This window comes from Triticum dicoccoides, chromosome 2B, assembly GCF_002162155.2.
Source record: "Triticum dicoccoides isolate Atlit2015 ecotype Zavitan chromosome 2B, WEW_v2.0, whole genome shotgun sequence".
Classification (NCBI taxonomy): domain Eukaryota; kingdom Viridiplantae; phylum Streptophyta; class Magnoliopsida; order Poales; family Poaceae; genus Triticum; species Triticum dicoccoides.
The window spans coordinates 30,662,363-30,685,310 of record NC_041383.1 but is presented as its reverse complement, the minus strand read 5'-3'; the positions used below and the strand labels follow the sequence as shown (position 1 = coordinate 30,685,310).

Sequence of the window (22,948 nt, the reverse complement as noted above, 5' to 3'; positions counted from 1 at the left end):
GTAGAACTAGTGTACATGAATTTTCAAAATTATAGATATGAGAAATCAAATGAAACTACAATATTAAAAAAATAATATATGTTTTACATAATTGACTTAATGTTTGAATTTGAGAGTACCACTTGGGACTTTTTGGGCAACGGACTAAAGGTAGTCCAACAAAACTCCAATTGTGAGTAAGCAGCAGATTTACGTATGAGTGTGCCCCAATTAAAAAACATCTGACCCTAAAATAAATATATAAATAAATTCATATCAAAATAAATGAATGACTGAATATAAAAAACAATACATCTCACAATAATAAGTTAGCAAAAGACAAAACATCTCACGGGCCGCCGTGGTCCAGGGCTCCAGGCCCCTGCGCAGCGCGTGCGGTTCACCGGTCAGCCGGGATGGACGGCCGTGCCCGCCGGCCAGCCGCTGCAGCACGGCGCGGTTCCATGCCCGCAGGCTCGCCTCAGCCGTCACCAGCCACGGCCCATGGGCTAGTTCTTCTGGCTATCAGTAGTGCTCCAGCCGGATGGGCTCTTTTACACGTTGGGCTGGTTGCCAGGCCGAATGTGCTCTAGTTAGATCAACGGACGGAGTTGCTCAAAAAGAGGAAAAAAAAGGTTAGATCAACGGTAATGCTAAGTAGTGAACGTTCGCTTGGAAGAAACTTTCAGGGAATGCCGCTTGATCAAGATCAAATGATGGTGTTTTAGAAAAAAAAATGTCTTCTCTACCATGAAATTATCCTGCTATACAGAAATTGTCACCTCCCTACAACTAAAAATGCCATGAAAGCCATTCGCAGTTGTCACCCTCCTTAGCGCACATTCGCCAGCTAAGAGGGTCTTAGATTAAGCCTTCATCTGTTGTTTTGAGTCTAAGGGCATCTCCAACGCTATACACCAAACCGCCCGCAAACGTCTGAACCACGTTGTGTGGACAATTTGCGCCCTCCAACGCCGTCCATCAAACATCTGCGGACATGTCCGCACGTTCGAGTTCCCGCAAGCTGGAGGCAAACCTGGGGAGGTTTGTGGGCGCCTAGACCTCCGCCACGAAGGCGTCTGACTGCCTAGCCCCACCGATAGTCATGTCGCGCGGAGCATCCCGCTCCAGAACTGTCTCCGCGCATTCATGTTGGTTTGCCGCTCTAGAGCGGACGCGAATGGACGGCGCAATGAGACAGACATGACCGGACGGGAGGGTGACGGCACTTCAATGCTCACACAGAGACCGAGAAGCCTACTTGGGCCGTCGCGCGGCATTGAAGCGTTGTCACCTGCCCCGGCTATGTAAGCAGGCAGTCTGCGCTGGCCAACCCCATCCTCGCCTCGCCTCTCCTCTCATCTCTTGCCCTCTCTCCTCACATCGTCTTCGACCCTCCCCTCTCTCTCTCCTCCTTGACCAACGATGGACACTTCTGGCGGCAATGGTTGGTTCTCGGTGCTGGACAATGAAGGGAGCTCTGGATTGTGGCATCGTCGCCAACGGTCTCTGAGGTCATCGTCCTCTACCATTGCGTCAATGAAGGAGGAGGTGGTGCTCTCCTTCTATAAAATATGAAAATCCTTCTGAAAGTAAGCTTAATCTGTTGTCCATCAAAGGTATCCTCAATAGTTGTAGATGTCTCCCCATTACCCTTGCTATCTGTATCCAAACTTGATGGCCTAAACAACACAAATGACCCCCTTCCAAAATCTAGAGGTCAGCTCATAAAAGTATTCGGCATATTAGTTCTATAGTTATGATCAACCATGACCCTTCAAAGTTTTCTTTCTCCCTCAGAGTATATTTTGATCCAACCTCCTGGCCAAATGACCCACCAATTTCTTTCTTCATGCAAACTAACCCTGACTGTTGAAATCTTTAAAAAGACTTATATTTAGGAATAGAGGGAGTAGTATCCAATTGGCCAATTGAAGCTTTATGTGACCTTTAAAGTCATTCTAGAAACAATGGGCCATTTGGGTGTTAACCAACTCAATGGCCCACACTTAGAAAATTTTGAAAAAAGATGGAAGATAAACAGAAATACCCACAAAGACAAGCCTAAATGAGGACAAGTCTCCCTTATACGAGATGAGTTTATCTCCCCAACCAGCAATCCTCTTCAAAATCTTATCTACTAGTGGTTGAATATCCTCTCCCCCGAGCCTATCATGATGGAGAGGGATGTATACATACTTAATAGGGAAGTAACCTCTATTTTTTTTCTCCTTCTTTCTTTTCAATCCCATCGATCATATGCATGTGTCTGAATAATTATGAATACATATAAATTAGGGAGAGCAACGATTCGGTGTCCAGGCTCATCTGCACCCCCGATATATGAAGAAACAATTCAAAACAAATACTAAAAATAAATCTAAAAATAAATTCCATGATAGATAATTTGGTGCGTGAGATGTGCTCCAAATTTTAGATTGTCTGGACATCTGAATGGCTCTCGGCAAAAAAGACAAATTTGCATTCTGTAAAAAAGTTTATTGTTCATGTACTGTTCTGACCTAATTTGTCTTTTTTGCTAAGAGTTACTTGTATGTCTAAATGATCTGAAATTTGGAGCGTGTCTTACACACCAAATTATCTACCGTGTAAAAAAAATAGATTTTTAAAACTTTTTTGTATTTTTTTGTGATTTTTTTTATCGGATGCAGATGAGTCTGGGCTGAAAAAATCAGTGGACAATGATGTGTGTATCTCTAATAGTAATAAACTAGATGATACCCCGCGTGTTGCTGCGGGAATCCTTGCAAAACTTTTTATATAAAAAAATCTTAGTTTTGAAAAAGGGGAGTTCTCTGCAACAAAAAAGTAAAATAAAGGGAATTTAACATGTATAATGTAATAGTTGCATTATGAGATATCTTTTGTTTATGCTATGGTCAGGAACAAACCATATTGGGAGATCAAACAAAGGTACCAATTCGAGGCGAAGCGAGAAGACGAAGTGCCGAGGCCCCTTGTAGATTTAATTACGATGACATGGATAGTTTGCATGGGAAGAAAAGATAGTTAGTCGGGATCAATTTTATTGTTATAGGATATCATATTAGGATTGCGTTGTGTTGTCAAAATTGAGATGTATCCATGTGTTAGTGCATAATTGATCTCCAAAAAGTTCAAATATATTTCATGTTTAACAAAAGATAGTTGTAGGCTTTTTATGAACATAATCGATAGGTAATAACAGTCCCACCTTGCATTAAAATAGTCGACATTCGGAACATTTTATTCTGGTGTAAAAAATGAACTGTAGTTTATGATCCCGAAATCAAAATAACACACAATGGGCACATCACTAAAGAAATGAACACTACGAAGGGTACAACTGAACATTGTTGATCCAGGGGGCAAGAACAGTCTCACCTTTTCTCTTTTTTTTTTGGCTCTTCTTATCCCGCTATAATAAACAAAATATGAACTACAGTGTATGATCCCAACTGGAAAAAAAGACATACTAGGCACATCAGTAGAGAAATGAACACTACCAATGGCATCCGAATAGCTGATATTTGCATACCTATGGCAATATATGTTAGTGCTTATTAGATGTAATGCAATGATATATCAATGTAACAGGCATGATCGGATCGCCGGGATAATGTATAAGGTTGCGAAAAATTTAAAGTATCAATGTTTGACAATAAAACTATCTAGCACGATCAGACCGAGAATACATGGTGATAATCATGCATCAATAAAAATTTTGGGCCAAAATTTTTAGTTGAAATTGTGAAAGACGAAAGCAACAATATATAAGCATTAATTTTGGAACAACATTGTTTTCTTGCTAACTATGATGCTGGAAGCAAGTGAGATTTCTCTGGATCACAGAGTGAGCCATAATATTTGACAGAACAATAGAACATAAACACACGTTGAACACCTTCTACCTCCCTGTCCCTGGTAGTTGTTGGCTACCTTCTGAAACAGTGAACGACTAAAGCAACAATATATAAGCATTATTTTTTGACAACATTTGTTCTTCCTAACTTATGCTGCACGAAGCAAGAGAGATTGCTTTAAATTACAGAGTGAGCCATGTAATATTTGACAGAACAATGGAACATATACACACCTTGCACATCTTCTACCTCCTAGTTATTGTCCGTATGGAGGCACCTGCAAGCGTATGTGAAAACAAAGACCAACTACAATGGGGATAAGATAAACAAACACTAAAGGTACAGCTCAGCACGGGACACTACAAAGAGCTTAAAATAGAGGTTAAGAAAAAAAAGAATGTTTTCAGCGGCAGGATATTTTTACCTATCTTTGATTAAGAAAGAGAAAAGGGTAGAAGTTGGCTTGTCTATAACCTGAAATCAGCTTGAACAGTCTGTCTGTCAGACCAGTCATGTTACCAAAATTTGTATATGATCTGTGTATCTTATTGGATAATCAAAAGTAGAGTGTTGATTTCAAAAGAAATAAGACAATGCAACCTAACGTGTTAATACAAAAATATTAGTAGGAAATAAGTACACTAATTAGAGAAGGGGAAAAAAAATTAAACAACATGAACAGCAGGGCATCATACAGAATATACCTACCTAGTGCTAAGTATACATAGCATCCAGATTACAAAACAATTTCGACAATTTGGAAGAGGTCCAACTCGAGCCGATGTTGGCTGGATTGAGACAGAGGATTAGAACAGAGAATACAACTGCTGCTTTGTTCCCTGCTTGGTGGTATGCGTGCAGCCAAGAGAGGTGGCTTCAAGGGCTGAGGACTAAAAAAGTAGGCACGGGAGACATACAAAGGATTACTGGATTTAATATCCGAGCTTGTATGCTCTTTCTACGGTGCTATCCCGTATAACATGCGGATGCGCGCAGCAGAATCAGCAGACACCAATAGGTGGAGAACGTAGGCTGAGGGCAACCGGGTGTCCTGGCGACGGTGCGACGACCTGCTCCTGGCCTCCTGTACGTGGGTAAAAAATGGATAGCTGAGTGTTGAGATTGAGATCGAGATCAAGAGAGGTTGCAGATAGGCGAAGGTAACCTCGTCCATCCACAATCACGTTGAGGAAGACAATCAGCGGGAAGCACAGGGGGCGGAGGGAGCACCTCGCCGTGGGGGCGGTTGAAGTGGTCGCGTGAATAAGGAATTTGCTGACCGCCTGGTGGGGAAGAAGAAACAATGGGTTCCCAGAAAGGTCGTGCCCCCTCGGTTACAAAATACAAACTACTGCGGCTCTCCACGGCTGAAGCAAATTGACTCACTGGATTCTAGTACTAGTGGTAACCGAAGATTAGGTGGCTCAAGAAAACCACAGCAAACATAGTTGGTGGGTGAAAGGATTGCTGATGTGGATAGGCTGCATGTCAAGCGAAATGAGATAGTATTAAGGTATTATAGATTATAGATAAGGGTCCACAGCAGACGCGTCCACGGACAAAAGAGGAATCAATTTGACATCAAACTATCGGAGACGCTCCAAGTGTAGTGTGGGATTTCGTTGTGAGACTTGAGACAGAGCGCTGTTCATGCTCTAAAGTGAGGAAAACACATGTGGGCGAGCCATCCGTTCCTTCCTCCTCTCATATTCTCTGCTCTGCTCTCCTCCCGACGACTCGAGCAGCCGGCGACGGCGAGGAGAAGGACGCGTCGTCTTCCAGCTGCCCTGCTCCCCGGCCGGCATGGTCGCCCGCCCTCTCCACCGACCACCGACCACTGGAACTGGAAGCAAGCGCGCTGCCACCAGCACCAGGTCAGCTTTTCATCCACCACCTGCCCGCTCGCCCGTCAAGTGCTTGTGCTTATTCCACTGCGACCTCCCTGGCTCAGGCTCACGCTCACGAATGGATACACCAGCTGCCTGCCCTCCTCCTCGTTTAATGCTCACACCCACCGACACTCAACGATCACAATCAATGAATGCGTCTGTTCCTTCCAGCTCCGTGAGAGCAATCATCGCGAATCTTGGCTGTATTGCTCAGCGATTGTACGGGACATTTGAGGAATCAAACGGATCTTTCTCACTCACTCACTCACTCTCGCCGGCTCTGTTCTGGAACCAGATCCCTCTGTTCTGCCTGGCCGGCGCTCCTCTCTCCTGCTCGCCCATCCCTGCCTGGTCCTGCTGCTCTTCTTAGCCGCGCGCCTCGCCGTCCGGCGACATAGCTCCCGTCGGCTCGTTACCTGTCACCACGGCGACGGCTGCTCCCAGATCTGGAGCAGCAGGTACCAAAGCCAGACCTCCTTCTCTCTCTCACACACACACTCTCTCCCTCAAGGCCTCAACCAAAGACAACCCTTTTGCAGGTAGCTACGCAAGGCAGGCGGCGTCCATCACCGGCTGAGCGGCACCTCGTGCCAACGTAGTACGCGGTACACACTCTGCTCTTGTTTAATATGCATCTACAGGCAGGATGAATTCCTTTTGATTCCCGGATGCCTGCAGCAGATCCGAGGATGGTCAACGTGGCCCTGGGCGCCGTGCAATGGGCGGTGGCCAAGGCGCTAGCCCCCGTTGCGGATGGTGTGCTAGGGGCTTGGGCGGCCAGCAGGAACTTTGGCCCCAACATCGAGGCCCTGAGGATGGAACTGCTGCTCGTGCAGGCCACACTCGAAAACGCTGCCCGCAAGGAGCTCGGTGGCCCGGCCATGGGGATGTTGTTTCAGAAGCTGCGGGACTCGGTGCACAGTGCCGAAGACTTGCTGGATGAGCTGGACTACTTCCGCATCTATGACGATCTCCACGGCAGGTACGATGCCGCCGACGAGCATGGCAAGGGTTGCGTCCACGACCTCGCCCTCAATGCTCGCCACACCGCCAAAGCTGTTGGCAAATCGGTCAAATGTTGCCCTTGGCCTCGTGCCAAGCGTCAACAGGGATCACGTGGTGATTCCTCCTCGGCTCCAGATGCCAATCAGGAGGTCAGGGGATGCATGTCCAAGCTCGGTAAATACTGTTTCTCATCTTACCCACATACAAATCTTGGTGGTGATGATTGTGACTACACGCAAGAGACACCAAAGCTTGAGTTTAACAGGGTTGATTTCTCTCAAAGAACAAAAGACATTGTAGAGAAACTGCAGCTTATGCGCAATGAGGTTACCAAGATTCTGCAGGGTTGTGGCCCTATAACTGTCCCAAACATTGCCCAGAGTCGTCCCATCACCAAAGGTCGAATTGATGAGCCAAAACTGTACGGGAGGGACTCCGTCATGAATAGCATCATACATGATATCACCAATGGTCAATACTGTGACAAGGGTCTAACTGTACTCCCAGTTGTTGGTCCAGGAGGAATGGGGAAGACAACTCTGGTACAACACATATACCGCAACCAACAGGTGGAGAATCATTTTTCAGTCATGATTTGGGTATGTGTGTCACTCAATTTTAATTTGGATAAGGTGCTAGAACAGATTAAAAGATGTACCCTTGCAATTCAAAGGGAACATGAGTGTAGCACGACAGAAGAGTTGATTGAGCAAAGATTAAAATCGAAAAGATTCTTACTTGTGTTAGATGATATATGGCGGATTAGTAATGGGGATGATTGGGAAAAATTGTTATCTACACTAGATCAGTCACAAGAAAAGGGCTGCATAGTTCTAGTTACAACTCGGTTTCAAGCAATAGCACATAAGGTTAAAACAACTGTCAATTCAATAGAACTGGATGGTTTGGAGTCTACAGACTTTAGGAAGTTATTCCTTGCATTTGTATTTGGGGATGAGCAATGTGGAAGGGACAAACATTTTTTGCTTGAGACTGGAGATAAGATAATGGAAAAACTAAAGGGCTCCCCTCTTGCAGCAAAGACCGTTGGTAGGTTGCTAAGTAAAGACCATAGTTTGCGTCATTGGAAAAGTGTCCTAAAAAGTAAAGAATGGGAGAAGCAGATCGATGACAATGAAATTATGCCTGCATTGAAGCTTAGCTATGCATTTCTCCCTTTCCATCTGCAACAATGTTTTTCTTATTCTGCATTGTTTCCCGAAGATTACCATTTGGAAAGCCACGAGCTCATTAGCCTGTGGACCGGATTAGATATTTTGGTACCTAGTGGCCAAAATCAAACATTTGAAGATATAGGTATGAGCAATTTAAATGAGTTAGTCATTCATGGATTTTTTAGAGAAGAGGAAACTGATGGCAATTTGTTATATGTTATGCATGACCTACTGCATGATTTGGCATTGACAGTTGCATCTCCTGATTGTCTTAGTTTACGCCTCCCTAATGTTGGATCACTAGAAATTCAGCCATCAACCCGTCACTTGTCTATAATCACAGAGGACTTGGGTGAATACAGTGTAGCATCCGGTGGAAAATTAAAGAGTGAATTGGAAGAAATGAAGACAACATTGAAGGTTGAATATTTGCAAACATTGATGTTTTTCGGAAAAATGGATGCAAGATTTGCCAACTTATTTGGTGATTTTTTTGGGGAAGCAAATGCTCTTCGTGTTCTTTATTTGCCTGGTATGATGTGTCCCGTGGAATCCATGTTACATAACTTTTCAGGACTTCTCCACCTACGATGCCTATATCTAGGGACAGAGGAGAGCCAACTGCATTTACCACTGAGCATCTCTAAATTCTATCATTTAAGGATTTTAAATCTTGAGTCGTGGGATGGCAGTTGTGATTTACCCGAAGACATGAGCAACCTTGCCAAGTTGTACCATTTCTATACCCCAGGTGATGATGAGTATCATTCTGATATTCATAATGTGGGAAAACTTAAACTCTTAGAAGAGTTAAAGATATTTCGAGTCAACAAAAAAAGTGAAGGATTTGAACCGAAGCAACTAGAGCCTTTGACCAAGCTAAGGGAGCTTGGCATCTATAACCTTGAGAAAATAAATACAAAAGAAGAAGCAGCTGAAGCAAAACTGATAGAGAAAGACTACTTGAGAAGGTTAACATTGGACTGGGATAGTGAGCGATCTAGTGTTGAGCCTGTTGTGGAAGCAGTGGTTCTTGAGAGCCTTCAACCACATGGAGATCTTCAGGTGTTGTGCATTAGAGGACATGGAGGCCCTTCGTGTCCAACATGGCTGGGCGATGAGTTCGCCGTTGAAGCTCTACAGTCTCTTTATCTTTATGGTGTTTCTTGGGAAGTTTTCCCTTCTTTAGGGAAAGCGTGGGATCTTCGTGAGGTAAGGTTGGAGCATATCGTCAGACTGGAGGAGTTTACTATAGAGAAAAGCTTCTGCATGCTAATCAAACTTAAACTCATTGGCCTAGGAAGTTTTGAAAAATGGGTTTACCCAGCTGAACAAGAGCCTTACCTTGGTGGAGACTTGTTGCCACCGGATTCTCATATGTTCCCTCTTTTGCAAGTGCTAATTATTAGAGATTGCCGAAATTCTTAGGGTTGCCTTTTCCAAACCACATTAATTCCCCAGAGTGGTTTCCCAAACTACAAGAGCTCGAGATACTGAACTGTCCACAATTCTTGTCAGTGACTCCCATCTCCTGGATTGAAAGTTTGCGCAGTGTCATGATGGAACATGTAAAGCTACTCAAGGAGTTTGCTTACACAAAATCGTCTGATGGAGTAGAACTGAAAATTGTTGGAGAGGGTGATCTGCATAGCTTAGACCAAGTGTTGGTTTTTGATAAAGAAACATGTCTTGAGAAGCTGACACTCAAGAGGTGCCCACTTCTGGAGTTGAAACATCTTCTGATGCTAGCCTCCCTGAAGACATTGATTGTAGAAAGTTCAGATGATCTGATTGGACCACTAGGATGTCAGGGTGATATGGAATGGTAGCTCCCTGTTGAGCATATCTCCATCAAGGGCTTAGATGGTAACAGTGGGAAGGAATTGACAGAGTTCCTCCCCCACCTCCCAGGGCTCTCCAAATTGGAAATAGTGAAGTGTAAAAACATAAAGCAGCTGGTTGTGGGTGTGGATCTGCAACAAACAATATCAGCAGCGCCAGAGATGGAGGAAGATAAAATAACAGCACCAGAGGAGGAAGATGATGGGGTGCTTCTCTTCCCAGCTTATCTCTTTGGCTCACTACGGGAGTTGTTCATCTATGGTTGCCCAGAACTGGTCCTGGTGGACTCGCCAACTCTTGTTCCTGGAGGAGGATGGCTCCAAGATTTGCAATCCCTCCAGATATTAAGAATAGAGTTTTCCCCAAAGTTTCTATCCGGCTTCTCGGACTCCGGTCACATTTTTCCTTCCTCCCTGCAGTTCCTGGAGCTTTGGGGCGTGGAAGGCATGGGGACACTGGAGCCCCTCTTAAACCTCTCCTCTCTTACCAGATTAAAACTGTGGTTTTGCGGAGAGGACCTGAAATGTCAGGGCTTGAGGTCTTTCCTTATCAATGGGGGTCAGCTCAGGAATATAAGTGTCTATGGCAGCCCTGTATTCTTTGCTGGTTGGGATTTGGAAGACGTTGAAGGAGGAGAAGAGCGGCAGACACAGCTTGGTTCATCCACATTGCGGGAGCTCTGCACGGATGACGCAGCGGGACTCCTTGCTCCACCCATCTGCAGCTTTCTCTCTTTCTCCCTCACTGAGCTGGATCTTCGTGAGAGTGGGTCCAAACGGATGGTGCGCTTCAGCAAGGAGCAAGAGGATGCCCTTCAGCTCCTTTCCTCCCTCAAGAAACTTGAGTTTAGGCATTTCCATGATCTTCAGCAACTCCCTGCAAGGCTGTGCGCCCTTACTAACCTCAAGATATTGTCAGTCTACCACTGTCGAGTAGTCTTGTTGCCAAATGATGACCTCCCCGATTCACTGCAAGAGCTAAATGTTTACTGCTACCACGACGTCAACGAGGAGCTAAAACATCAGTGCCGGGGGTTAGCGGAAACCATCCCAAGAATCTATATACACTGATCCAAGGTAACACAAATATACTTTCTTATGGTTTTCCACTTTGCCCTTTTCCTGCAATCCTACTTTAATAACATTGTGTTTGTACTCATTTGATGAGCAGGACTCAGCCTTGGAGTTCCTACATTCTGCTAGCCTTGTAAAGCTCTGCTTTCTCTGTACAAACACAGTTGCCACACGCATGACATGAGGGTCCTGTGTCCGCGGCATTCCTTCCTGTGCAAAAATATGGTGAGTATTTCTAAACTGGAACTTTAGTCCCGCTGTACCATATCGCTTATATCAACTTCACTTCCACTTGTACTTGCCGCAAAAAAATATATCCACCTAAGGAAGCTGACCACGTCACTTGGAAAAGGGAACTGCTGAGGTCTGTCACACGCGAGCTCCACTCAGGCTGTGTCACCGCTCTCATGGGCCACTCTGGAGCGGGCAAGACCACATTCCTTGCGTGGCCGGGAAGGTAACTGGTTATCATTGACCGGTTTAATCCATGTTAATGGAGTACATGGAGCTTACAAGAAGATCATTGGCGGTTCAGTCCTTGCTAACGGAGTGCATGGAGCTTACAAGAAGATCATTGGCTTTGTGCCTCAAGACGATGTTGTTCATAGGAACTTAACTGTGGAGGAGAGCCTTTGGTTCAGCGCAAATTGCAGGTAATAATGGTTTTTATACCACATACACTTTCAGTAACTATCTCACCAGTTTCTGAGCTTTTCTACTGTGTAATCCTTCAGGCTCCACTTGCACTATCATTGTCGTTTGTAAGTTCTATTATTCAGACACCACCTTGTTATACCTAACCTTGTGAAAGCTCTCTGACTTAAGATACTACGATGAATCCATGGTGCAGCTCTTCTGTGCAAGATTGCGGCATTAAGGTCATTTTCACTTGAGCGATTGCAGTACTTGAGGGAAAGAGAATCTGGGATGAGCACATTGGCATACTTTCTTGCCAGGGATACAATCGATCATTTCAACACAGCTTTAAAGCCAATCATTTACCTCTCCATGTTTTACTACTTCAACAATCCGAGATCATCAATTGGCAGTAATTACATCATACTCCTCTCGCTTGTGTATTGTGTGACTGGGATTGGATACACTTTCGCCATCTGTTTCAATCCTGGCTCGGCGCAGCTGGTACGTATATTCTTGCTGGTTAATCATACTGTCCAGCTTCTCACCCGATGATTCGTCGTCACATTTTCAGAGACTAACTCACGCGTTTTTTTTCTGCAGTGCTCTGCACTGATACCTGTTGTTCTGACCTTGTTATCCACACAAAGGACCACCCCTACATTTCTCAAGAATATGAGCTATCCAAAGTGGGCACTAGAGGGCTTCATAATCGCAAACGCAAAAAGGTTATTTCTTTCTTCTCATGAACACCTCCTGTCAATAAATACTGCATCCAAATGCATGCGAGATTGTCGCGTTATATATGGAGTTTGTAAACTTCCATTCGTGCTCACTTTTTTGCTACTCTGTTATCTTTCTTTCAGGTATCCTGGAGTTTGGCTAATAACTTGCTGCGGCTTGCTGTTCAGGAGTGGTTTCAATATTCACAACTACCAACTCTGTATTGTGGTTCTGTTCATGTATGGTCTGTTCTTCAGGATTGTTGCATTTGTGGCAATGGTTCTGCTGAAGAAGAGATGAGGGGAGTGCAGTTACACCAATTTTTTTTCATATTTGATCTCTTCATTTTTTTTCCATGTACATTTGTAAATATTTTTTGATGTTCTTTCTTACTGAAAATTATAGAATAGTCACACAGAGATGCAAATAACAGAATTCACACACAGATGTACAAAAGAGTTGACACTATTGACACCATTTTGTTTGCCCACATTAATTTTCACCATACACGTACAATTGCCCTTTCACATGTTTCAACTTCTTAGATTCAATTTACTGGTTTATGTCATGATCCAAGCAGTCCAGCAATGGCAGCTCAGAGGAAAAGGCTTTCACAAATAATGGCATTGTTGCTTGCTGCGGAGGCTGTCGGCCATTACAGTTCTATATTGGAATATTAACTGAAATACAAAAATTCACCTCAATATTCTCCACTTAAAATGTACCAAAGTCGCAAGAGAAGACCTGCCAATGTTCTTGAAAGACAAAAAGTTGAGAATTAAGAAAATTGAATTTTCTAAACTATAAAATTGTACTCTAGAGAAATCAAATCAAATTAATTATTTTTTGAGAAATTTCTATGTTTAGTAAAGTTGAATAAATATTTAAATTTGATAATTACTGCTAAATTCCTAATACAAAAGCTTGGAACTCTAAATATTAAATTTGAACTGGAAAATTCTTCTGTCGCTCTAGGAGCAAAGTGTCTGATCCATTTGATAGTATTCCTGGAATTTAAAACACAATGAAGTTTAATTTGTAATTCATAAATTAGTTTTTGTATTGAATTTATGCTTCAACCAGTTCGTCGAACTGATGGAGAGAGACGGATAATATATTTTAACACTCCTCCTCATGTTTCGGCTTTTTTTTACGGACGGGGATCCTTTAGGGGTATTCTTTACAAAGGTCACTCACATCTTCTCTCATGGTGACAGGCGGTGTACCATATGTGTGCCATTTGTCTAAACCTTCTAGTTTTGATAGAAATTTTTCCCACACACAGGAGGGATGGGCGGTTTTGTTTTTGTTTTGTATTTTTATATATCCGTTTCTTAAATGATATATCTCTTCAACCGTGCATTCAAATCATGAACCATCTTTTACTATTGTGTTTCTCGCGTTGAGTCTCAAAAACAAGATCCAATGAAATAGGTTTTGACGAACTTTTTTGGGGAGAAATTTGTGTTCCTAAAGTGAACTAGCTTGTGCTTCTAAATTGTACTAACTCGTGCTTCCACATGAAACTAACTTGTTGTCCTCGGATGGAGGGAGGGGTGGAAGGCTCACATGTGTTTCACCCGGAAGTACACTTGTGTTCCACGTGGGAGCACACATCACACCCGTGCTTCCGCGTGAAGCACACATGTCCTCTGTGGTTAACAAACTGACGCTCCCGACAGGCAAACACGTAACATAAAAAGACAAAAAAAAATTCTGAAAATTGAGGAAGAAACTGGTAACAAGAAGACCTAGAAAAAGGCCTTGATGGAAGCATCTAGCGTGCGATAAATACCGGCCGTAGGGCGTACCATGTGGAGCGCTGGAACGCGTCCATAGGTAACCTCTTAGTAGGCCACCTAAAATGTACCCTCTAACTAGTTGCTCCCTGTTTTTAGCAAGGGGGAAGGGGTGAGGCCATAGGTAACCTCTTAGTAGCCCACCTAAAATGTTTTAAGATGTAAAAATGTTCATGTAATTAAAAAAAGTTTCGTAGCACTAAAAAATGAAATAAACGATCACGCGTTTCAAAGTATGTTCATGATTTTCCAAAAAAGTTTATACAAATGTAAAAAAAATGTTCATGTAGTTTAAAAAAAGTTTCATATCATTCAGAAAATTATTTCAACGTGCATTTGAAAAATGTTTAACACATATTAGAAAAATGTTAACAACATGTATTCGAAAGAAAATGTGAAATCGCTATTTGAAAAATGTTCAACGTGTACAAAATATGTTTCATAAGTATTAGGAAAATGTACAATGTATGCAAAAAAATTAAAAATATACAATGTGGGTTTAAAAAATAGACTTGTATGGTGAAAAAAAAACAATGAGAACCAAAAAGAAAAACACGCAAGAAAAGGCACGAAAGCTTCTAATAGCGGATTGAACTGGTCCATTGAAGTTTCCCGAAACCGTTGTACTGACCTTGCCCACTATGTCGAGTGACAGCCAAGCGCGAGAGGTGAGGCTATCCTAAAAATTAATACGGGTGAGGTGAGGCCACCGCACTAGTAATAGGGTCCATTTTTTCCTTTTTTGAAATATCTCCCACGAGAGGGAAGGCATCGCCGCTTTAAGAACGGATTAAATGGCAAACTATTGGCACGACCCATTAGCACATATATTTTGCCTTTTCCATGGGCTAAATGGCCGGATATGTGAGGCTATATGGTTTCATGTTGTTCCTCCCTCCCTCTATGAAACAAAAAATTAAGGGGTACCTTTTGTAAAGGTCACTCCCAACTCCTCTGGTGGTGATAAGTGGTACATTGCATGCATGCTACTTGTTGTAATTATAGGGTTTTAGTGAGGCACGTCCGGTGCTAGGGCAAAACAAAACAAAAATGTTGGAAACAAAAAAGACCCAGAAAAAAGTGCCTCGATGGGAAGCGTCCAGCGTGCGGCGCGTACCAGCGCTAGGGCATACCACGTGGAGCATTGGAACACACGCATAAGTAACCTCTAGGAAGCCCACCTAAAATGTAACCACTAACTAGTTGCTCCATCTTTAAGCCAGGGGAAGGGGCCAGGCTATATGTCACTTATAACAACCCTGAAGGAGCTCTCGCCTCAAGCGCTACTATTGGGCTGGCCCAAGTAGCTTCCTGCATATAATTTCGTTTTTCTTCTCTCTTTTTTCATTAATTTGGTTCTTTTGTTCATATTTTTGAAAAATACTATAAATAAATATATTCCAAAAGTATAAATATACTCTAAAATTTTAAAACCATGAATTTGAAAATGTTAAGACTGTATAATTTTTAGTTAGCATGGTTTTGGAAAAGTTGATAGCATTAAACTGTTTTTTGTTTACATTTAAAAATGTTGATATAAATTTCAGAAAATGCAGTTGATATGAAAAAAAAAATATACAATGTACATAAATATTGGTATAAATAAAAAAGTTTCGTACCACTCAAAAAAATGAAATTTGAAAAAATGATCATGCATTTCACAAATCTGTTTGTGACATTTTTTAAATGGTTATAAAAATCTAAAAAATGTCCGTGAACTATAAAAATGTATGTTTTGTATCATTCAAAGAAATGTTTCAACATGTATTTAAAAATTGTTTAGCACATATTAAGAAATTAAAGACATTATTTAAAAACTTTGTTAATTATGTATTGAAAAAATGTTCAATATGTATAATAAGATTAAAAAATATACAAATAATATACAAAAAGAGTAGACATGTATTGAGAAAAGTAAAATAAAAAATTAAAGGAAACAATGAAAACTAAAGAAAATTATGAAAAACGAAAAGAAAAACACACAATAAAAACAATGCACGGTAGCTTCTAAAACTAGATTTAACCGGCCCATAGAAGCTTGCCAAAACCGCTCTACAGGCCCGACCCACTAAATCGAGCCACAACCAAGGCCGAAGGCAAGTCTATCCTAAAAATCAGTACGGGTAAGAAATATCTCCCGCGAGAGGGAAAGCAGCGCCACTTTAAGCACCGGCTAAATGGTCACCTATTGGCACGACCATTAGCACATATATTTTGCCTTTTACATGGGCTAAATAGGTCGGCCATGTGAGTCTCTACGGTTTCATGTTGTTCCTCCCTTCCTCTACAAAATCACTAATTAAGGGTTACCTCTTGCAACGGTAACTCCCATCTCCTTTGGTAGTGATAAGTTGCGCACTTCAATTCGCCATTTCTCGTCATTGTGGAGTTTTAGTGGGATTTCTTTCCATGCATAGGAGAGATGAGCAGGTTTATTTGTGCTTTTTTCAAAGATTTGATTTTCACAATGATTTATCTCTTGACCGTATTCAAATCATGAATTGTTTCTGCTGTTGTTTTTCCCCCAAATTAATAAGTTTGGACCACTTTTTGGGGGCAAAATTTGAGATTCAAAATTGTACGAACACGTGGTTAAAAATTGTACATAGCCGTACATAAAAAACTGTTCTAGTTGTGCTTCACTATTAGGAAACTACAATTATAGTTTTCACATGAGAAGTATGTTAGAATAGAGTTTGTAGAGATAGCTGTTTAAACTGTTTTCTGATTCTATCTCTTCTTCTGTTCTAGTCTTTCTCCTCAAGTCATATATCTCTCGATGTACTCTGGAAGAATCCTAGCGATATTCCAAACCTTGTAAGCCACGGCAATCCTTCCATAAATATACATGCGGCCCGAGCAAAGGGTTCAACGCTTCCTAACAAATCTTACATGGTCATCAGAGCCCTTCCTCTCGTACGTCTAGCTTTCCCAAAAAGATCGATCTAGTTGATCGAGAGAGAAACCTGAACCTATCCAGAGAGAGGCATCGAGAGAGAGATCATGTCAGGCACCAACGGCAGCACCGCTGCTTCCACCATCGTCGCCACCAGTAGCGCCCTGATCGGTTCCACCATGAGTTCCCTGTCCACCCAAACCGCACCATCCACCTATGCATCTTCCTCCACCTTCAGCAGCGCCTCCTCTCTCAGGTCTCCTCCATCTGAGAAGCTTACAAGGACAAACTTCCTTCTTTGGAAGGCCATTGTGCTACCCCAAATAAAGGGAGCACAGATGGAACACTTCCTGGACGCCGCAAGCCTAGCGCCCCCTCCTACCATCACCATCACCAAAGAGGGGAAAGAGGAGCAAGTCTTCAACTACGCCCGGTCGATCTGGTACGCCCAGCAGCAACAGGTACAAGGATACCTTATGGGGTCTCTGTCACGTGAGATTCTTGCGCAGGTAGCTACTCTTCAGACGCCGACCGAGGTGTGGAGTGCCATCCACGCCTCCTTCGCTGCCCAGATGCAAGCGCAGATCGTCAACACCCGCATCGCCCTCGCCAATCTGCACAAAGGGAACATGGGCATGCCTGCAAAGATCAAGGCCTTCGCCGATGAGATTTCCTGCACTGGTGATCCCCTCTCTGAAGGAGAGATAACTTCCTATGTGCTCAAAGGGCTGGACATCGAGTATAATCCGGTGATCTCAGCCCTGGCTGCACGTATCGAGCCGGTGACTGTACAGGAGCTCTACAACCAGTTGCTAAGCTTTGAAGCTCGTATGAATCTGCTACAAGGTAACAATCTCCGTCAGTCATCAGTCAATTCCCTCACACGTGGTCGCGGCACTGGAGGCCGAGGCCACGGTCACCGCGGTCACCAGGGACGCGGACGTGGCAACGGCAACAACAGCGGGCGTGGGCGTGCCAACAACTCTGGCCCACGCTCATCCGGCGCCTCCTACTCCAACACCAGGCCGCGCTGCCAGCTCTGCAAAAAATCAGGGCATGAGATGAAAGATTGTTGGCACCGCTACGATGAAGACTACGTGCCCGAAGAGCGCCACGTAGCTGCAGCCATCAGGGAGCAAGAAGAAGCCGGGGACACCGTCTGGTATGCTGACTCTGGAGCCACAGATCATGTCACCAGCGAGTTGGAGAAGCTTGCAAGTCGGGAGAGATACTATGACAATGATCAGATTAACACCGCCGCAAGTGGAGGAGGTATGGACATATGTCACATTAGTCAATCCTCTATTAATTTCCCTAATGCTAAACGTGATCTTCTTCTAAAAGATGTTCTTCATGTTCCTCAAGCCAACAAAAACCTTGCTTCCATGTCTCGTTTGTCCGCTGATAATAACATCTTCTTTGAAACTCATCCCAAGTATTTTTTCATTAAGGATCGGGCAATGAGGGAGCTGCTCCATCACGGTAGATGCGTCGGTGGTCTATATCCTATCACATCAATATCTCTTAGCCGCAAACGTCATCGTCAAGTCTACTCCGTTGTCAAGCCGTCCTTAGAGAGGTGGCATCAAAGATTAGGTCATCCTTCATTAAAAAATAGTTGATCAAGTAGTGAATAGAGGCAATATTCAATTGTCTAGTCGTGAGAATAAAGAGTCTGTTTGTGATGATTGCCAATGTGCCAAGAGTCATCAACTCCCCTATCCTAGTTCAAATAGTGTGTCTCATGCTCCGTTGGAACTAATATTCAGTGATGTATGGGGTCATGCCAGAGATTCCTTTGGAAGAAAAAAAATTATGTTAGCTTCATTGATGATTATAGTAAGTTTACATGGATATACTTACTTAAGTTTAAATCCGAAGTTTTCTCTGTCTTCCAAGAATTCCAAAAACTTGTTGAGCGTCAATTTAACAAGAAAATCATTACAGTCCAGAGTGACTGGGGAGGAGAGTATGAGAAACTCAACTCCTTCTTTCAAAACATAGGTATTGAGCATCATGTTTCGTGTCCGCATGCACACCAACAGAACGGTTCTGCCGAACGCAAACACCGTCACATTGTTGAAGTTGGTCTTTCCCTTCTTGCTCATGCATCTATGCCTCTAAAATATTGGGATGAAGCTTTCATTGCTGCCACCTATCTTATCAATCGTTTGCCTAGTAAGGTTATTGGGAACACAACTCCCTTAGAACGATTGTTTCATCAAAAACCAGATTATAATTCCCTCAAAGTTTTTGGATGTGCATGCTGTCCTAATCTTCGTCCATATAATCGCCACAAACTAGAGTTTCGCTCTACTCAATGTGTCTTCCTTGGCTATATCAATCTTCATAAGGGTTACAAGTGTCTAGAAGTTTCAACTGGACGCATCTACATCTCTCGGGATGTGATTTTTGATGAAACTATTTTCCCTTTTGCCAAACTTCATCCAAATGCAGGAGCCCTTCTCCGAGCTGAAATTTCTCTTCTCTCGGATCCTTTGCCATGTACTGATCACGAGGGAGAATTAATAGATCATGATCATGTGCCTAGTCCAGGAGATAATTCAGAAACTAATGAAAAAAATGCAGTTTTTGGCTATGATTTTATGTGTGCAGAAGAGGACGAAGACTGCGCTGGATCAGCTGCAGATTTGGTGCAGAACTGCCGCGCGCAATCCTAGGTTGATAGCCGCACGCGATCCCAGGCTGACAGCCATGTCGCTCGGCGCGTAGCGGCGTCCCCCGCGTCTCCTGAAGCGCCAAGTGGTGGTGGGCCCAGTCCGCCTGCCGAGCCCGTGACCAACCGCGGTCCAGGCGTGGACCCAGACGGCACGGGGCGCAGCCCGTCCGCACGCGCCACATGGGAGCTGGCGCGCTCCGGTGCCGACAACCCGACCGGAGTGGACCCCGCCAACAATGCCATGCGGGATTCCCCGGCTGACGCGCCTGATACGAGGCAGATCTTGCCGGATCCCATGCCCATCTCAGGTCTGGAGCCCTGCGGCACGACAATCCAGGGGGATTCGGCGGCTGGATCTTCTGTGGCCAGTTCCGGTGATATAGAAACTACAACAGCCGCCACACATGTGTCACTTGAAAATCCTCAACGCCATACCAGGTCAAAATCTAGAGTATTCAAGCCTAAAGAATACAAGGACGGTACAGTAAGGTATGATCCTCGCAAGTATGCGTTTCTTACTAGTTCAGGTGAACCTATTCATTTAGTCGAAGCTCTTGCTCACAAAGAATGGAAAGGGGCTATGGACAATGAATATCAAGCACTCATGAAAAATAAAACATGGCATCTTGTACATCCAACAAAGGGAAATAATTTAATTGATTGCAAGTGGGTTTATAAAATCAAAAGAAAATTTGATGGAAGTATAGATAGATACAAGGCTAGATTGGTTGCAAAAGGGTTTAAACAAAGATTTGGAATTGATTATGAGGATACTTTTAGCCTGTTGTCAAGGCAGCTACTATTCGACTTGTATTATCTATTGCTATTTCCAGAGGGTGGAGTTTACGTCAGCTAGACGTCCAGAACGCGTTTCTCCATGGTGTTCTTGAGGAAGAAGTGTTCATGCGGCAACCACCAGGGTATGAAAACAAAAGCACACCTCATTTTGTCTGTAAGTTGGACAAAGCTTTGTATGGCTTAAAACAGGCCCCAAGAGCCTGGTACTCCAGGTTGAGCACTCAGTTACAACAACTTGGTTTTATTCCAAGCAAGGAAGATACCTCATTATTCTTCTATCACAAAGGCAACATCTCTATGTTTGTTCTTGTTTATGTTGATGATATAATTGTTGCTAGTTCCAGTTCAGAGGCCACTACCTATCTGCTCCGTGATCTTAATGTGGAGTTTGCACTCAAAGATTTGGGTGATCTTCATTATTTTCTTGGTATAGAGGTAAAACAGATCAAGGATGGAATACTTCTTACACAAGAGAAATACACCACAGATATTCTAAAGAGGGTAGGACTGGAACATTGCAAACCAGTAAGTACACCACTTTTCACTTCTGAGAAACTTACAGTTGAAGGAGGTGAATTACTGTGACCGAGTGATGCAACAAACTATAGGAGTGTTGTTGGTGCTCTACAATATTTAATGTTGACTAGGCTTGATATTTGTTATTCTATCAACAAAGTGTGTCAGTTTTTGCATGCACCAAGTACAGTTCATTGGACTGCAGTAAAGAGAATTCTGAGGTATCTAAAGTTTACAATGGGACTTGGAATCAAGATTGTTAAATCGCCATCCATGCTAGTTAGTGCATAATAGATGCTGACTGGGCAGGGTGTCCTGATGATAGAAGGTCAACAGGTGGTTTTGCTATATTTCTGGGATCAAACCTTGTGTCATGGAGTGCAAGGAAACAAGCTACTGTGTCAAGGTCAAGTACTGAAGCAGAATACAAAGCCCTTGCCAATGCAACTGCCGAAGTTATGTGGATTCAGACTCTTTTGTATGAGTTGGGAATCAAGACTCCACAAGCTGCAAGGTTATGGTGTGACAATATTGGTGCAACTTACCTTTCAGCAAATCCTGTGTTCCATGCACGTACAAAACACATAGAGGTTGATTTTCATTTTATGAGAGAAAGAGTAGCACGAAAGCTACTTGACATCAAGTTTATCCCCACAGGAGATCAACTTGCTGATGGCTTCACCAAACCACTTACTACGAGGAGATTGAATGAGTTCAAGTACAATCTAAACCTAGAGAAATTTTCATAGGTTTGGATTGAGGGAGGATGTTAGAATAGAGTTTGTAGAGATAGCTGTTTAAACTGTTTTCTGATTCTATCTCTTCTTCTGTTCTAGTCTTTCTCCTCAAGTCATATATCTCTCGATGTACTCTGGAAGAATCCTAGCGATATTCCAAACCTTGTAAGCCACGGCAATCCTTCCATAAATATACATACGGCCCGAGCAAAGGGTTTAACGCTTCCTAACAAATCTTACAAAGTACAATTGAGCTTCATGCGGAAGCACAAATATAGCACAACTGCGCTCCACTTTTTGTGGAAGCATAGAAGTACAAATGTACTTCAGGCGAACACGCATCTATGCTTCACTTTTTGGGGTAGCACAATCATGCTTTCACGCGAGAAGCACAACTATGCTTTCACGTGGAAGCATAACTATGCTCCACATTCAAAACAGCAAAAAAAAAAAAGAAGAAACACAAAAATACAAAGACCAAAAAATTCTAAAATAGAAGAAAATGGAAAAAAAAATATCACGATGGACGGATGGAGGAATCGCCCAATGCGCGACATGTAGCGGCGCTGGCGCTGGCGCTGGGATGCGCTACATGGTGCACTTGTCACACCAGAACCACTCCGCCGTCTTGGAGCCACACGCTACGAGATAGACGTACGTACGAACCCGCGCGGTATGTATTCTCTCTCGTTTGTATATGTGGAAAAAACAAATCTGATGCTATCATGGGTCCAACCCCCGCGTGGACCAATGAAAGCTGCCCGGTGCAGGCATCCATTTTTCCCAGAGAACAAAAGAGAGGAGAAATAGCCTTTCTCGATCGAGATATGCATGCACAAGTTTCACAATGCTCTTGAGACTTGTCAAAACAGTAGTGGCGTGACAGATTCTGATTGGTACCCTCTTGTAGGTTATCGTGTCTATTTCTTTGTCCCCACATCAAACTACATATTTAACACACCAATATCATGCAATGCATCATGCAATCAGTGAGGGTCGTACATAGTACTGTGTACTATTAGTACGACCGTCCAAAGCGCTGATTATTGTATGCCTTTTTACAAGTTTTATTTATGGTGGCGTAGATCCTACTACCTCTCCTTCGCCCGTCTATATAACATGCAAGGTATTAGCACCGCACTTCTTCAAGCAAAGCAAAAGCTTACTGATCTTGCAGTGCATCAGGCCTTCCTTGAGCACGACACCGATCCACACATCATCAGCAATCCATTCCCAGCAGTTGATCATATGGCTGCTCCTGTTATTGCTGACCTGCACAAGCCCCGGCCTTACACGCCCAGCCTCTGGGGCGACTTCTTCCTCAACCACAACCCTTG

General features: G+C 43.3%; 1 protein-coding gene and 1 pseudogene across 3 annotated transcripts; both read left to right on the top strand.

Moving 5' to 3' along the window:
• The first annotated feature begins 5,496 nt into the window (after positions 1–5,496).
• On the top strand, positions 5,497–12,692 carry LOC119361945 (disease resistance protein RGA2-like). 3 transcript variants are annotated; one of them, XM_037627120.1, is made up of 10 exons: positions 5,497–5,716; positions 5,794–6,189; positions 6,271–6,336; positions 6,413–10,829; positions 10,924–11,051; positions 11,179–11,479; positions 11,561–11,587; positions 11,677–11,966; positions 12,066–12,190; positions 12,329–12,692. In XM_037627120.1, exon 4 carries the CDS (start codon positions 6,421–6,423, stop codon positions 9,337–9,339), a length of 2,919 nt encoding a protein of 972 aa, XP_037483017.1. In that variant the 5' UTR covers positions 5,497–5,716; positions 5,794–6,189; positions 6,271–6,336; positions 6,413–6,420; the 3' UTR covers positions 9,340–10,829; positions 10,924–11,051; positions 11,179–11,479; positions 11,561–11,587; positions 11,677–11,966; positions 12,066–12,190; positions 12,329–12,692. The 3 variants fall into 3 exon arrangements, with proteins under 3 accessions (XP_037483017.1, XP_037483015.1, XP_037483016.1); XM_037627118.1 differs by lacking the exon at positions 11,561–11,587; XM_037627119.1 differs by lacking the exon at positions 11,561–11,587 and having other exon boundaries at positions 6,410–10,829.
• A 10,090-nt stretch (positions 12,693–22,782) lies between these two features.
• The window catches only part of LOC119366943, a 6,778-nt pseudogene continuing 6,612 nt past the window's right edge, over positions 22,783–22,948 (top strand).